The 17,130-nt window shown below is 35.1% G+C and overlaps 1 protein-coding gene across 2 annotated transcripts in view; it reads right to left on the bottom strand.

The window, feature by feature from the left end:
* The window catches only part of CNTN5 (contactin 5), a 1,028,052-nt gene that overhangs the window by 415,237 nt on the left and 595,685 nt on the right, over window positions 1-17,130 (bottom strand). The window contains exons 3-5 of one of the 2 annotated variants that reach the window (XM_040976845.1): window positions 14,063-14,284; window positions 1,799-1,922; window positions 1,502-1,677 (exon numbers count right to left, since the gene is read on the bottom strand). In XM_040976845.1, the coding sequence (XP_040832779.1) occupies window positions 1,502-1,677; window positions 1,799-1,922; window positions 14,063-14,284 (522 nt within the window). The remainder of the gene's footprint in view (window positions 1-1,501; window positions 1,678-1,798; window positions 1,923-14,062; window positions 14,285-17,130) is intronic. The other variant, XM_040976846.1, reaches the window with a different exon arrangement.

Below are 17,130 nucleotides of genomic sequence, written 5' to 3'. Positions count from 1 at the left end.
GTCTCATCCAATAAATTGGTTTTGGCTTAAAAGAAATCCTGGAATAATTTGCTTCTGCTAGGGGAAAAGAATCGATACATGACCTATTGCTAACCGTATAGCTGTAATGGATAACAAAGATAAAAATAAGATAGAAACTTTGTATAAATGTACTCTGGTTTCCTGGTCTATTGAATAGAAACCCAACAGAAAGGTTATTGGTTTATTAAGTTACTTTGCTAAAGCATGTTGTGAATGGTTTTAGCTTCCATGATATACTATAATTTTTTATAATATGCCATATTTTACAAAATCATTATCATGGATTTAGTATGTTATATCGGTAGTTTCAAACATATCTATATGATCTCCTTAGCCAAACGTACTTTAAAAGACGAGATTATTCTAGGACCTGGCTGAGTGTTTAATAAGCTATTCATTGTAAATCCTTTTTCATTTTGATTTATTTTTCTCCTTCACAGTTCTATAATAACATATCTGGATTTTAACTTTATCCCAAGTGATATGTGAAAAAAGATTATATACAGAAAATCAATTATTACATTCTTGAGGGTGTAATTTTAACATGAAAACCAGGTTACGATACTTTATGTAATCAACACAGTTACATCTATCATAATAGATATTCCTGACCTTCCTGTTTATTTTTTAAAAATCATAATCCACAAGATTTTAAGTTAACGTGAGACTGTTTACTAAAGAATAAGTTTTCCACATGGTAGCCTAGCCTTCGTTGGCACAAACATTCATCATACATGGGTAATCTCAAGAGATTCTAATAAATCAATATATATAGCTAACAAAATACACAACTTATTTTAGAAAATGTTTATATTCTAGTATATATGTAGCTAATATTATAAACAACAAAAACACATGTTGAGAACTATGTCACTGGCTATTTGTTGTGGGAACATCATAGGATGTATCTATACAAAGTAAAATAACTATAACATCACTAGTTAGTATAATTTCAGACTGCCAGAATATATGTTGTATGCCAAGTCACAGATTAAAATGTCATTATGTGGTGTATTAATACATAAAACACTATATGTGATGTATTTCTTTTTGGGAGCAAAACTCATGATCTAAAATGTTAGCATTTCAGAGATCAAGACACAATTTTTAAAATGTCCTTAAGTTCTGAAAAATCAATAGCAGTAACTATTATAGGCTGAAAATAAAAAGAATACATTTTTCAAAATCAAAGAGAATAGATTTCAAAAGATATTTAAATTATAAAACTTGATCTACACCCATAATAGTGCTCAACCTCCCATAGTGGCATAACAGCTATTACTTTGCAAGAGTTAATAATTCAAATAATCATAGTCTCCCAAGATACATCATTTGCATAGTCCTCTTCCTTATGATGAGTTTACTCATTGTTGTCAGAGATTTTAAACTTTGTGCAATTAAATTTAAAATTAAAATTATGTGTATATCTGTATGCATATGTATGGAAAAATATATATAGAAAATCATGTATTTTACTCACAGGCAAATTGAAGTATGGCTTCTCTGCTAAGAATACTTCCAAAAGTATTGGTTGCCAAGCATTGATAATGACCAGAATCTTTTGCTTCAACTGGATTGTTTATAATGAAGGTGCCTTCGATCAAACTGTAGCGATAATCACTCTCCAAATCTATTTCTGATCCATTTCGAAGCCATCTTATTTAAAAAAAAAAGACAAATATGTAAAAATTACTTGACAATATGAAACTCCATGTACATATCACATATATCAGAATTTCATTGACAATTTTTGAGAACAATTATGATGATTTTCTACCTGTAAGTGGGAACTGGGTTGCCACGAACTTCACAATTCAGTGCTACTTTCTTTTCATCAGAATCAGTTGGGAAAATAACATCATCTGGTTCTTGTACAAACACAGGCCCATAGTCTACACTTTCTGTAAAGACCAAAAAAGGATGTTGTATTAGATTTCTCAAAATATTTGTACTGTTGGCTTTTTTCTTCCACTTTATTTAAAATTCTTGCTCTTTGTTTGTAATCAGATCATTTCCAAAAGCAGATCTACCTAGAAAATCGCACTCTTTTTAGTTAGTGTAGGACATGCACAGTTTTTTTTAAATTAATTTTAAGGATGCTTTGAATAGTATGAGATACATAACAAAATCAAACATTGCGAACATTAACCATACCTTTCATCTCCTAAGGCAGACATAAGGTAAATGACATAATTTTCATAATTTCTTAAAACTATCAGAATGCCAAAATATAGGAAAAATTCAAAATTAAAATCAAATAAAAAAATTGTAAATTGATGGGTCAGTCCTTTCGACCTGCCTCAGAGCTACAGCCATGAAAACACTGATGCTCAGGTACTGATGCTCAGGTGTTCTGCACATATTCCTTTTTTCAGTCATTCAAACTCTCTTTAGTGTTGACCATGCCCTCAAAACTCAAATAATGGAATTAGAATTTCAAAGCACATGCATTTTGTGTACTTGGTATGTGAATGCAGCAAATACAGAGATAAGAAGACAAAAGGCATAGAAAGGGTGGACAATTGGAAATAGATCTTACTGCCTATTCTGTGCCAGATATTAGAATGTTAGTTCACTCAGTTGGTTTATATTCAGAGAACTCCTATGACAATTTGAAATCAATAAAGCATTCATGAGAAAAGCAGAAATAAAAATGGTTTTCAAATGTCAGCATGAGTGGAAAAATGATAAGCATGTGTGTTAATGGAATATATGCTAGTCTGCAGATGTATAAAAATTTAGAATACCATTTACTTACATAGGATCAATTGCATTCTAAGTGAATTTTGATTTTGGAGACAATTAAAAGCTGTATTCTATAATGGTTTTAGATAAAGCTGGTTGTGTTTATTATAGGATATCTCACAGCATCCATGACTCATGCTCCTGGATTCCAAAATCATCCAGCATGAACTCCAGAAATCATCAAATGTTTCCCGGGATCAAACTCATCCTTTCCACAAACCACTGACTTTAATGATTGTAGAACTGTGTTTCAGGAAGACAGATTTTCAGCATTGCTATTAAGCGGTTAGAGATTGACACCCTCAAAAAAAATCCACAAAAGATTATCCTCATGTGGGAGAACTAAAGGAAGCTCTTGGCTCTTGGTTTGGACCAGGACCAGCTACAGCTGATGAGGCTGTTTCTTCCTCATCCTTGCCCCCTATCTGGTAATTAAATATTTTTTTAAAACCCAGGGAAAAGTTAGATCTGATATTTAGAATAGGCTCAGAGTAAACTGACGTGTTTTCTGTCAGCATATTTTATGTACTTCCAATGAAACAAAGGGAGTAAGAGTTTATAGTAAAAATTTACCAAATAAAATTTGAGCGCTCTGGATAGGCACACACTGATAAATATTTTCTGAGTTCTGCTAAACTAGCTGAGATTTCCATAGACTCCAACAAACTAACAACAAAAAAAACAAAGTATGGCTCTCTAAAATTAATTTTTACTTACAACTTTTACTTGTTAAGAAAAAGGAAAGCAAACGTTTTGATAGAGAAAATAGTTTTCACATTTTTGTACTTATTGCATTGTAATAAATACATTTATGGATATTTAGAATACATGAAACCTTTCAAATCAAGAAATTTTTATAATCAAATTATGCAAATAACAATTCCTGGTTTGCTATATTAGGTAGAAAATTTGAAATAGTTATAAATACCTATAGTATATAAAATAACATATGATTATATCTTTATGTAATCAAGATCTCTTTAGCTTAGGATAATATGTCCATGAGTTCAAATTCTAAAACTATCATTTATGGCTTTAAACAAATGGATTATTCATTTGCTGTTGATATATTAATTGTAAACAAAATTACCTTTTGAATATCAAATAATACCAACTATAAATTGTGTTTAATACTAAGTAGTTTATAAGAGTAATAACATTTACTTGCGGTATAATCATATGTCAGACATGATTGGTAATTTTCATGCATAATATTGTAAAATGCAGTTATCATTGGCATGAATTATTCCTCCATCTTAGAGATGAAGAATGCAAAGGCTAAACACAGTGAATTTTTTTGCTTTTTTCTCCCCCTTCCCCTTTTACATGTCCTTTGCCGTCTTTCTTATCCTGTAAATACTATTTAAAGTATTGCAATATTTATAAAGCACATCCATACAATTTCCTGAGCTCAAAATTCTAGCTTTTTCTAAGTGAAAAATGAAATTTCTGAGTTTCTAGGAAATGACTTGTTCAAAATTAGCCACATAGCAAATAATTGGTTTTAACTGCATCTTTCATTGCGAGTACAGTGTTTGGAACACTGTCAAAACAGGGTAGGAGAAATTGTAATTCCTGGACTACTTTCTCAAACGGAAGAGAGTCATCACACTGTAGGGACTCTGTCTGGCTCAGGTTATCTCTCAGGTGCAAGGAATGACTAACTGAAATGGCTGGCTTGACCAAATCATGAAGAAGCTGAGGCCTAAAAACAGTCATGGGGAGCAGTTTTTCAATTGGACCCTCCCTCAGTCCAACTGTCAAATGAGAATGGAGCTGGAAGCAAATGCTTGAGACACAGTCAATCAGGCAGGCCCCCTATGACCCCACAACCACAAAGTCTGTTGAAAATGCAGTTATTTTTTATGTTGCATTTTAGGGTTATTTTTTTTTATACAGAAGTACATCACCAATAAAGCATTTATATTCTTCCTATATTACTTGGAAGGGAAGGTGTTTAAGAACCTTCGTGCTGTGAAGTCTGTGTACTTTTCAGAAAAAATAATGGATAATAAAAGTGTCATCTCAAAGAATGATACTTGAGAAAAGGAAAGTGTTTGATTTAAGCATCATTGTAATTCTGTCACAGGACTATAACTTTCAGGATTGGAAAGATCACTGTACATCGATTCCAGTTGCTCTTTCTGTAGATAGGTTTCCAGGCTTAGCTGCTCTGGGTTCCAAGCTTTGGTTTGACGTAGCCATGTCCCTTGCATGCATTTAAAGAGTTAAAGCAGCAGAAGAGAGCTGTTTCTACCTCTCCAATAAAAAAATGACCTTGTAAATATATAAATCTAGATCCAAGAACTTTTTTAAAAATGTTTTTTTGAGAGTAGTATAAAGAAGAGACAGAGTTCTTCCTTCTGCCAGGTCACTGCCCCAAAATCATGAAGTCAGAGGCTGGCCCAGCCACAGCTAGGAAACAAACTCCATCTGGATCTCCCACATGGATGACGTTATCTGTCACCTTCCCAGGAACTTTAACAAGAAGTTAGATTGGAAACAGGACAGTTGGGGCCTGAACAGGCAGTTTGATATTGCAATGTAGGCATACCCAACAGTGGTTGAACCATGTATATCCCAACCAAAACTAGTCGGCTGCTTTGTTCCGTTTCAGAGATTTCCATTCAGAGCCCTTAGTTGCTTAACTGATACATGCTGATTATTACGTCCTAAATATCAAATGTTTAAAATTTATTTTCTCTAGTTCACCATCCAGAGCTAGATTGATTTGAATGCTACATGAGGTCATGACAGATTATAATTTTTATTGGGATTATTGTAAACTTTTTCTTACAATAAAATTGTGTGTCCTAAATGAAGACACAGTTGTTACTTCATTCTAGTACATATTTTACTCAAGATTCTTATAACTGATTTATATAACTTATTTATTGAAATTGACAATATTAGAACATGAAATACCTACTAGTATCTATGTTCTAATAAATGGTATGAACAAGAAATTATAATGTTAACTTTCAAATGTATTAATACATAACTGTTTCTAGACACAAAAACACTTGGACTTGAATAATTGCAGCCACAAGCAATCAATTAATGAAGTATATCATATAGCCTACTTAACTTTTTTATCCAAGTTACAAGCTCCAGTGTAATTTTCACGTATTCACAGCACAAATTATGTAAGTCTTCACCATTCATGTTATCAGGGACTGCCTAGAGGTTTACTAATCCCTTTTTCTCTTCCTAGGCACATAGGAGTACTTTCTTCGCTTTTCCTAACTTTGGAGTGGTACAAGTTGGCTCCGAACTGAAATAAAGCAGATTAAGTACAGCACTAATCAAAGAATATCATGCATGCTTTCCTACCCTCCTTGTCTTCATTTAGCAATTGATTGAGGAAAGGAGAAAATGCCAGCAAAACCCTAATAAATAAGACAAAGTAACAGATACACTGAATCTGGGTCTCAGTTCCTTACAATGAAGTAAACAGTAAAATGATGAAGAATGTGATGTGATTAAGAATCACGTCATTGGGCCCAGCGCGGTGGCGCAGTGGCGCAGCGGCGCAGCGGTTAAGGTCCTCACCTTGCATGGCCAGGATCCCATATGGGCGCCAGTTCTATCCCGGCAGCCCTGCTTCCCTTCCAGCTCCCTGCCTGTGGCCCGGGAAAGCAGTCGAGGATGGCCCAAAGCTTTGGGACCCTGCACCCGCGTGGGATACCCGGAACAGGCTCCTGGCTTCGGACCGGCATAGCATTGGCCGTTGGGCTCACTTGGGGAGTGAATCATTGGACAGAAGATCTTCCTCTCTGTCTCTCCTCTCTGTATATCTGCCTTTCCAATAAAAAAATAATAAAAATAAAATCTTTAAAAAAAAAAAAAAAGAACCACGTCATTGTGTTAAGAAGCAGTTTGCCCAGCAATGTGGCATAGCAAGCAAAGCTGCTGCCTATGATGCCACCATCCCATGCGGCAGTTCAAGCCTTAGAGCTCACCTCCAATAGCTTTGGAAAAACAGAAGATGGTTCAAATGTCTCGGTTCCTGCTAGATCCCGATGAAGCTCCCAATTTAGCCTAACCTAGCCCAGGCCAAATGCCCATCGTTCTCAGTCCTAGCCAAGCCTGGAGAAAGAATACAGAACTGAGGGATGCTGCATATCTATGTGTTTCTCAAATTCTTTTAGCAGCAAATACTATATACGTTCCCTATTTGTGAAACTTAAGTGAAATTCATGAGTATTCTAACATGCCTACATGCAAGATTTTTTTAATTGATGAAATAACATGAATGGAAAATAATTTGTCATAAAACATTTTATTAAATATGTAAATTCATAGGAAAACTATAAAAAAAGACACAAGAAAGCCAAGACTTTGTTTTCTTCGTAACATTCTCATGAATGCAGACGTGCTGCAGACACACACTGATCCAGGTAGGCGGTGTTTGTTACCTCAATATCATGGCACTGGTATTAGGCAATGTGATTTTCTAAATGGCAAACAAATCTTAGTAAATATGGGTGCAATGAAGTTTAATCTTATAAGTCACATAGCTTTTGCACTGACATGTGCATTTATTTAAAAATATGTGATACCCATTAGATCCTTTTCTCAGATAATTATAGAGAATTTTCACTCATGAGCATGTGAGAACGTCTGGGATGACATTTAAGAGTCCGATGCTTTACAATTATAGGTCAGTTAGCTTTCTCTGTCTACACTCTCTAAATTAAAGTGACATTCTTGCATCACTGAAAAAAAAATCAAGGTTATTCACACACTTTTGAATCCAATCTCCCTGTAACTTCTGGAGAATTACTGGGCTGCAGCCACGAAGAGGAAATGATGGCTGCCTCAAGTCAACCTGCTGCTGGCAGGATCTCTTCTGAGAGATTCTGAATGAGGTGGGCAAGCTCTTTTGTGAATTATGATTCTGCAGGCCCAAATGTCTTACTTCAACTGTGCTATAGGAACATGTTATTTTGTAGTGCAGATAAGTTCAACTGTGGAGCTTTGTGCAAGGATCAAATTAGTATCTGACATCCACAATGTCCTTTGAAATTTCTGCCACTTGTCAGTGGGTCTCCGTGATACAAACCTCTGTCAATACACTTCAGTAGTGCTGAATCTGAGACTCACACCCATGCTCTCTAGGGACTCCCTTCTCCATTGTGGTTTTAATTGTTGCCATTGCACATGAAGAAGCATTATCAAATGGCCATGGACTAAAAAATCTGCATCCAGATTTAACCCTTCTTAAGACAAACAAACAAACAAAAACACTTCTTTTAATCAACTTAGTCTGTGCCTGTTTTTCTATGACCGTATCGAATGCCAGATCTCAAGATTCTTCCTGTTGGTTAATTCTAATCTATGGCAGTCCACTTCAGCCTAGCAGTGAAATATAATTACAAGAAATATCAAATAAAACTTAAACTTTCAAACAACCAAAGCAAATACTAGTTGCTTTGACCAAATAAGCCTAAATAGAGCTGTCTCGTGGTGTACAAGGGAGACAGATCACTGTCATCTTTCTATCCTGTTCCTATTACTTTCTTCGAATCAATTACGTTTTCCTTTTGTAACTATGACAACATCCTACAGACTCTGCTTACTTGCCTTCTGTCTGATTCATTTCACTTTGACGATTATCTTAAATCTACATGTTCAAAACTATCTCAGGCAAGAGCGGGTAAAAGGACTCAAGTGCTTAATAGAGGCTTATGAGGTTTGTGGTTAAAGCAGGTACAATTTTGGGCTCTTAAAAAGTATGTCTATTTATAATTTCATCATAATCATGTATGTCTAGCTACGAGCATAGAATGCTATGTATAGCTCCCGAAACACAGGGCAACATGCTGTTTCTTGCCATTATGCCACTGAACCAATTTCCTTTGTGTGAAAAGTACTTCCATGCATCCAATATATATCAGACACAGTATCACTTCCTCAGTATAATTCCTCCTTAATCATATAACCCAGGTTGGATTTGGTACCCTTATTATTCTCTGCTTCCACAGAATCCTGTGTATAGCTCTGTAAAAATAATTATTATAACATATGGGGAATTGTTTTTCCGTGTATGTGTGTGTTTCTCTTTCAAGTATTGTGAGCACAGGAGGCTATAATGCATTAAACCATAGGGACTATGGAAGATAAAAGCCAGCAGAAACAACTTACTTGCTGTGAGCTAAATGATTCCTGGACTCAGAAAAGGAATTTCAGCATTGCCAAAGGTACTAAGGTACCCTCAATTGCTATCAAAAGAACTGTTTCTTACCAAGCAGTAGGGAGCACCAGATGTCAGTGACTGCAAATTGGATGAATATAAGAGAAAATCAAAGAGGGAATATATATTTAATTGTTCCTATTTTCACATGTACCTGAAAACACAACCAAATTTCAAAACATGGATAAAGAATATTTATGCTAAAAAATTCAAAAGTGAATAGTGAAAGCTAAAATCTAATAAGATATAATTTAAAATTCTTTTTTCATTCTTGCCCATTTCACTACTTATTACAGATATGCTTAGGATACACATGTAATTGAAGGAATAGATTTTCTTAAAATGAATAAAGAGTTGTAAAATACAAAAGGACGAATTAGGAGATGGATGTGGAGAAGTAGGTAAAAATCTTAGAAGTAGCTGTAAGACTGAGACTTACAGATACTTAAAGTACATAAAGGATGAAATTTTGTATACATGTGTGCACATGTATAATACACCCACATGTCCCCCACAGAAAAAGAGTTAAGCGATCTTTATAGAAGCAATATTTTCATGAACTGGAACAAAATTTTACATGTCTGGAAATATGAATATTGTCTTCTTTTGTAATTATGCCACATGTATTAGGCAGTTAAATAGATATAGTCAATTTTAGATCACAGGGTAGAAGTACAAAGTACCAGGAAAACAAAAAAAAATTAAAATGCAGTCTATTCAGAAAAGAATGACAATTATATTGATGAAATATTTTCCAAATGTAATGAGAGTGGTCAGCATATATTTAAAGTACTCATGCACAATTGCTGAACCAGAATTTTTATACTCTCAATAAAGTCTCTATCATTCAACATTAAAAAATATTTTAAAATGTAAAGGCTATACTATTGTAACAACATACGGCAAATCATTGAGGTGAGAAGGACTGGGCAAGGGGGATCTCACAGCTTATGGAATTGTATCATAAAACTAATACATTTTAAAAAGGAATTAAAAATAAAGTGTAAAGAATATAAGCTACATATATGCTTGAAAAAATGTAGTGACTAATTTTACTACAGTAATATTTTCATTCCTGTAGTACATGCTTCATTCAGAAACAATGGGAACATACAGAAGATTTTAACAGAATAAATGGTGATTATAGATATCAAGGGTTTTATAAGTATCTAATATCCATCTGTGAAACATCTTTGTTTAAAAATAACAATACAAAGTAACAAACATACATATCACAAATGAAACTTTGTTGGAAAGTCTTACACTTCAGATACTTGGTAAACACATTGGTAAGAAATGAAAGAATAGAATAAGCTCATAGTAATTGCTAAAAGAATAGACATACAATCAATAAAACCCAAAGGAAAAACAAAGAAAATAGAGAGCAATACAAACAATGTAATCTGTCCTACAAAAGGGGACAAGAAAATAAAATGATACTAACCAAACATTTTCTGTTTTCCTTCTAAAAGCAGAGCTACTACTGCTACAAGTAATTTTTTTGTATACAGTTTCAAGAAACACTGAGGCAAAGCTACACAAGCAAGAATGAATAGAAACAGACAGCAAAAAGAATCACAAGAGTCTAGTTGTTGCACCAGACATAAATCATAACTACTTACTATGTTGATATTTCATCTGATTATCAATAAGATCTCTATTATCTTTATTTTATGAAATGTAGGAATAAACTTATTAAATGATACGAAAAATAAGGCAAAAAGTAAATCAAACTTTTGAAATATCTGAAAACATAATAAAAGCATAGAATGTTTATATTAATTAAGAAATAGTACTTCAGATTTGGCCTAGTAGCCTATTGGCTAAATCCTTGCGTTCACACCCATGATTTCCAAATGGGCTCCACATCCCTTCCAGCTCCCTGCTTGTGGCCTGGGAAAGCAATGGAGGACAGCCGAAAGCCTTGGGACCCTGCACCCACGTGGGAGAGTCAGAGGAGGCTCCTGGCTTCAAATCGGCTCAACTCCAGCCATTGTGGCCACTTGGGGTGTAAACTAGTGGATGGAGGATCTTTTCCCTCTGCCTCTCTTCTCTGTAAATCTGACTTTCCAATATAAATAAGTGAGTCTTTAAAAGAAAAAAATAGTACTTCAAACTAAGAAAAATAATTGGAATTAGATCATTCTAATGTTACCAAGTTACCAAGTTCCCCTGCCAGGCTTACTACCAGACCCAGATTTCACATGTGCCCTATTTGGCACGGTCTGCTCTCAGTCCTGGCCACTGCATGTATCAGTGGCTGCAGCCTGACCACACTCAGCCTCCTCCCAGACCAAGCTCCCACAGTGTCAGTTGGGTCCCTGTCAAATGAGTTGTGTGGTCCAACCTGGCTAGACCCATCACTGATCCAGCAATCCATTTAAACCAACAGGAGCTGCAATCCTACACAGGCAAGCCCACAAAATCCCCTACAGAATGTGCCCTACCCACATCCAGTTCTGTCACATTCTCGTGGGTGCTGTGGTCCAGTCTGATGTGGCCCACCTCAGCTCAAACATGCACAGCCAGGTACTGTAAAATAGCCTAACCAGATATCCTTTGCCCCCAGCCCCAGCTTTTGCATGCACCAGTGGGCAGTAAGCAGTGGGCAATGCTATTTAGTCCAGCCCAGGTCCCCCATTTAGGTGGGTACCTTATTCTGACCCAGACATGCCCTCTAGTTTCCTCCCCTCTAAACCACTCTGTACTTCTCAGTGCTCCATTCTAATTCAACTTTCTGCTAAAACACCTGGAAAGTAACAGAAGATGAACAAAGTGCATTGCTCCCACTAACCCTGTGGATGAAGCTCCTGTCTTCTGATTCCAACCCAACTCAGCCATCTGGGGAATCAGTGAATTGAAGACCCCTCTCTTTCTTTCCCTGTTTCTTCATGAAAATCTACCTTTCAAATAAGTGAAATAAATGCTTAAAATGAAATAAATAAAATATCACTAACTAGAGGTTATGTATCTCCCCTCTCCTAGTACCATTCCTGCTTTTATTTCCTTTCCTTTGTTCACAAAAAATTAGAGTGAACTTGTCATTTCTAAGTCATGTCTTAAAATTGAATCGTACAAATAGTACATACTGTTTTACATAAATTATATTACATTATTCATAACATGCTTGAACTTTCCTGTTCGCTTGCCATTATATCTTGAGGTACATTCATTTAAAAAAAAATAATAAAGATTTAATCGAATCACTTCAACAGTTTTTGTTTTTGCTGAGTAAACTGTAACTTACATACCAATTCCCCACCACTTAGACATCTAAGTTGTTTCTAATTAGTAATAACAAATACATTCTGCAATAAGCTCTTATTTGCATGAGAATTTTTCTGATTCCTGCATATAGAAGCGGACTGCTTCCTAAATTGCTCTGCAAACTGGGCTTCTACATTTCTCAGAAAAAAATCTCTGTATCAGTTGGGGTACTTCTTGGCTTACGCGGCAGTGGGATGGCTTTCTCTTCAGGCTCTGTTAGCTTTCTCATTTTTCACGTCAACCTGAGCTTTACTCTCCATTAAGGCTAAAGGGAATTACCTGACAAAAGCCATATGTCAGACTGTTGTCAGAGAGAGTGAACTCAGAGTTACATTTAGTGAAGATCCATCAAACACTCAGATACGAAACAATAGTTAGAGAAGATCATTTGGAAAACACTCAGTTGATCCCTTCTTTCTGATGTTCTAAACTATGGATTAAACTAGATCAGCAAAGGATTTAAATTATATGAAATTGGTTCATAGCCTGGAGGCTTCTTACTCAAAGTTTAATCCATAGACTGACAGTATCCGTGTCGCTGGTAGATTTTTTTTCTTTTTTTTTTTTTTGGTTGTTTAACATTATCTGATCCTACAATATCTCATGGTGTCATCATTGAGAGATGAGGCTTTATATAACAAAAACTGGAATAACCATGAAGAAAAAGTTTGCCTATTACTGGCATCAAAACCTAACTTGAGAATTCTAGAAGCCTTCCAAGTAGTTCAGTCTTTACAGATTGTGAAATATTTAGTTATTCATAAGTCACAACCGAAATATAGCTCAGAGGGCAATGGTTTTAAAATCAGGAGATATGCAAATGAAAAGTGCATAGATTACTAATTCCAAATATGACCTTGTGAAAGATCCTTATCTGCCCCTAGTTTTGCATATCTGCAAAAGGCAATGACAATAGTCACCTTATGTGTTTGTTCAAGATTTGCAGTTACATAAGTGTATAAAATATTTTCAAGTTTTGTAACTGATCAGGTGATGTGGGTTTAATTTACTTAACCTTGTAGTTTTAATATATTAAAAAATGACAACTAGAAAATATTTTTTAAATGCTATTCAAATCAGGTATTAATGGATACCTGATCATTATTGTTTAGGTAATATCTTATTGTTGGATAGATTATTTTTTTTATAGTCACAAATGATGGTATACATACACACATGCCTTGTATGCTCTGTTTATTCACTATCATTTTATAGAACCCATGCCTAAAAATAAAGGCACTGCAGCAAAAAAATCTATTTTAAGACCATTGATATCCACAGTCATTTTGCTTGCCATAAAAATATTTATTTTTACTTTCAGAATCTGAATATATTTAGTCTTAACTTTGAACCAAGATTGATATGGACTATAAATAAACAGAAAGCTAACTTTGAACAGGATAGCCTCAATATCACCTTAATATCTCCACCTTAATACTTTTAGAGCCTTCCCTCTTTAGTTTTTCTTAGATCATTTAGTTTAGAATCTTACAACAGTAAATTATTTCTGTGCTCCTTTTAGATGTAACTAACACGTCAAATTCTTTCAAGCTTATTTCAATAAGCTAGGGATATCTATCTGAAGGACCTGGGAGCTACCCATTTGAAATCAGTTATAAGCAAACCCATGGTTTCTATGAGAGAATAGAAGTCTAATTTCAATAAGCACTCTTAATAAACATAGGTGGTCTTAATTCACTGAACAGTCTTTCCACCAAAATCCTCCAATTTTCCTCTATATCATCCTAGAACATAAAGGTTCTGTTGTCTTGTTACATCAAAGCTCATCCTTACTGTTTAACTTCATCCAGAGTAATTTTTCTCTGCACTCACCATCTTGTTTGAAGGCATCTGAGGAATGGTAAAGATTGATGGGGGAGTGATAATGTTGAGCCACCCCTCGCCAGCTGGGTGAAGAAACACTCAGCGCTCCTAGTGAAGGATTGCTGTATCGCGATCGGGCCTTTGAACCAAACAGAGCTGAGGAGGAACTCTTCTTAACTCGTAGCAAAGCAGTGTATGAAGTAGGAAGACTAGGAAGCGCTTTGGAATAGTCTGTAAAAGAAAGCAACAATAAAAAAATGAATTCTGAGGACTTTGCTTTATGTTGCTGCTATGCAGAGTTCTCTTCTGAAGACTGTGCAAACTTCTCTGATACTGTAACCGAAACAAAACCGCAGTGAGACAGGGAAAGTACAGTATTACTTTCAGATGCTGTCTTCTGAAAATTCTGTTGGTTATACTGTTGGTTTCTACAAGAAACAATGAAATAATATTTGTGAAAGGTGAGGAAAGGGAAGGCCAGACAAGAAAAAGAAAGGAATGGGAAACAAAAAGCATAAGCCTTCTATTTTGTCAGAAATATTATGGCATTAAATATCAAATTGTCCTTGATATTGCAATATTCTTTCCTAAACATGAGAATGGTTGCTCTCTTATTATTTCAGAAGAGGAGAAAAAACAACATGTTCATGGTCTAAAAATGCAGATTGATAATCATCCCTTATCCTTTATCATGTAGTAGAGATGTATCTAATAGGTAACATACTTTTTGAACAGGCTTCGTAAGATATGTCTCATGTACTTCCAAGAGGTCAAATTTATAAGGGAACATAAAATCTTAGTTATAACTTATTCTGTAGCTGCTGTTATATGACTTGTTTAGCTTAATATTGGTAAGTAGAAAGAGCCTATTAAATATTGAGAAATGTTCCTATTTTCATTCTCAAAGTATTTGGCTGGACAAGTTGGGCACAGTGATGGAAACAGATTAGATCAAATCATTAATATCCAAAGTGAAAAAGTTGTTCAGAACATAGTTCAAATAGCTAAAATATAAAATACGATCAATTTTCTAAATAGTTTAGAAAGGAAAATTTTTTATTATTGTTTAATATCAAGTGAAGTGGACAATTTACAAATGATGGTAGCAATTTTTAGAAAATCAACTATCCATTCAATATGTATGAAATTTGAACCTAATGGTTGCTAACCTAACGAAAAAAATTGCCTTTGTTATGAATTCTTCTCATAATTAGTATTAAAACCATTGTCTTGTATCAAAAAGATATTCTGGAATTCAAAGAGCAATTCTATAATTTGAAAACAACACTTTAGGTGTTAGGTCTTAAATTAAGCTTAACATTTTCTGTCTGTGAAACTGTAAATCTGAGTTCTCTGAAATTCAAAAAGTATATTTTTAGTTGTTTTCCACATTTAAAATGAATGTTATATGTGTGTCCAAGCCCATCAAGAGTTGTTAAGAGATTCACATCCTTTAGTCATTGCAGTTCAACCACAAGCCTGATAAAGGTGGATCAATTTTAACTGAAAATAGCTGTTCTTCTCCTGGGAAAACTATGTGAGAACAGATTACGGGAAGGTATAAAATCTCTTTTACAACCCAGAATTACATGCAACTTTTGGTACCTAGAGGTGTAAAGTAATGAAAAGAGAATGAGTTTTCCTTTAAGACAGTTTGTAGTCAGTCCCTGAGCCTATTCATTTCATAGCGCTTCGTGCCACTTTGTATTTCAGCTACCTATCCAGCTCATGTGTAAGAAGGGATAAAATGATTATCCCCGCCGGTATTAAAAATTAAAATGAAGTATGGGGATGGGTCTAGAATTAAGAAAGCCAGATGAAAACAATTACTGGAAAAGTAGAAGGGCTGTAATGAGTTAAAAAGATACAGAATCATTATTGGGGTTGTATACTATACAGACACATGTAAATACATATGTATACATAATATAACCATATCTCTCTATATATATCTATATATATAACCATATTTCTATCCAAATTTCGAAATTCACACTTGTCCAAGTGGTACCGAATTGATACACTGTACAAAGATGAGCCACATGTTAATTTGACCTTGTGCTCTAAACCGGCGCTTCATTCATTATGTAATTGCTTTTATCTGTTTCAGTAGAGGCTTTCTTTTCATCAGCTAATGTGAATCTAAAGCTGTTGCTACAAATCCGACAATTAATTCATTAAACAACATGTGATGAGAACTTTGCAGGTGCTAAATGCTAGGAAAACAAAGGTAAATAAGGTATTTCCTCAGTCTTCAGGGCATTATAACCTAGTAGGGATAAAGGACAAATATGCATGTAATTTTAATCCATCGTAGCAGAAAAATAAATGCAGGACTGCAGAGGCTTCCTGCCAGGCAGGGGTAGAGAATCCTCTTATTCCATTTTGGTCTCTGAGAAAATGCCTTCCATGTGAATTTCACCTGAACTGAGTCCTGAAAACTCTTTACCATTGAGCTTAGGGAAACTAGTATTAGGGAATAAAAAATATTACAAACAAAGGGCAGAATGTGTATGAAAATGTATAAGGAAAAGACAGTATAGTATGTTTAATGTATTGAAGCTGCTCTGAGCCCACAGTGTGAGGAAAAGAAATGGAGAGATAAGCCTGGATAAGTAGACAAGGACCCAAGAAATATTAAATACTGATAATGTGTGTTAAGAGGAGAGCCATGAAAGTTTCAGCAAATTCACTCTGGATGGGACTGGCATAGTGTAAGGGTATACAGGGTAAAGTATCTGCTTGCAGTGCCAACTTCCCAGGTGGGTTCCGGTTCACAGCCCAATTGCTCCACCTCCAATCCCTGCTAATGACATGGTAAAAAGAGCAGATCAGCCAAGCACTGGGACTCCTGCACTGTAAGTGCCCCTGATGGGAAATTTGCTATTTATTCTGAGTGCCTAAGGAAAAAACTTGTATTTTTACTTCCTTGAAAACCCAGAAAAAAATGTATGTCTCCTGGCTTTAATCTGGCCAAGCCCTGGTTGTTTCAGTGATCTGGGGAGTAAACCAGCAGACTGAAGATCTCTCTCTCTCTCTCTCTGTACTTCCCTTCCTTCCTGCTTCCCTCTGTGGTA

Source organism: Ochotona curzoniae, unplaced genomic scaffold (genome assembly GCF_017591425.1).
Source record: "Ochotona curzoniae isolate NIBS_2020 unplaced genomic scaffold, NIBS_Ocur_1.0 contig_2723, whole genome shotgun sequence".
Lineage (NCBI taxonomy): Eukaryota > Metazoa > Chordata > Mammalia > Lagomorpha > Ochotonidae > Ochotona > Ochotona curzoniae.
This window is presented reverse-complemented; position numbering and strand designations above follow the sequence as displayed.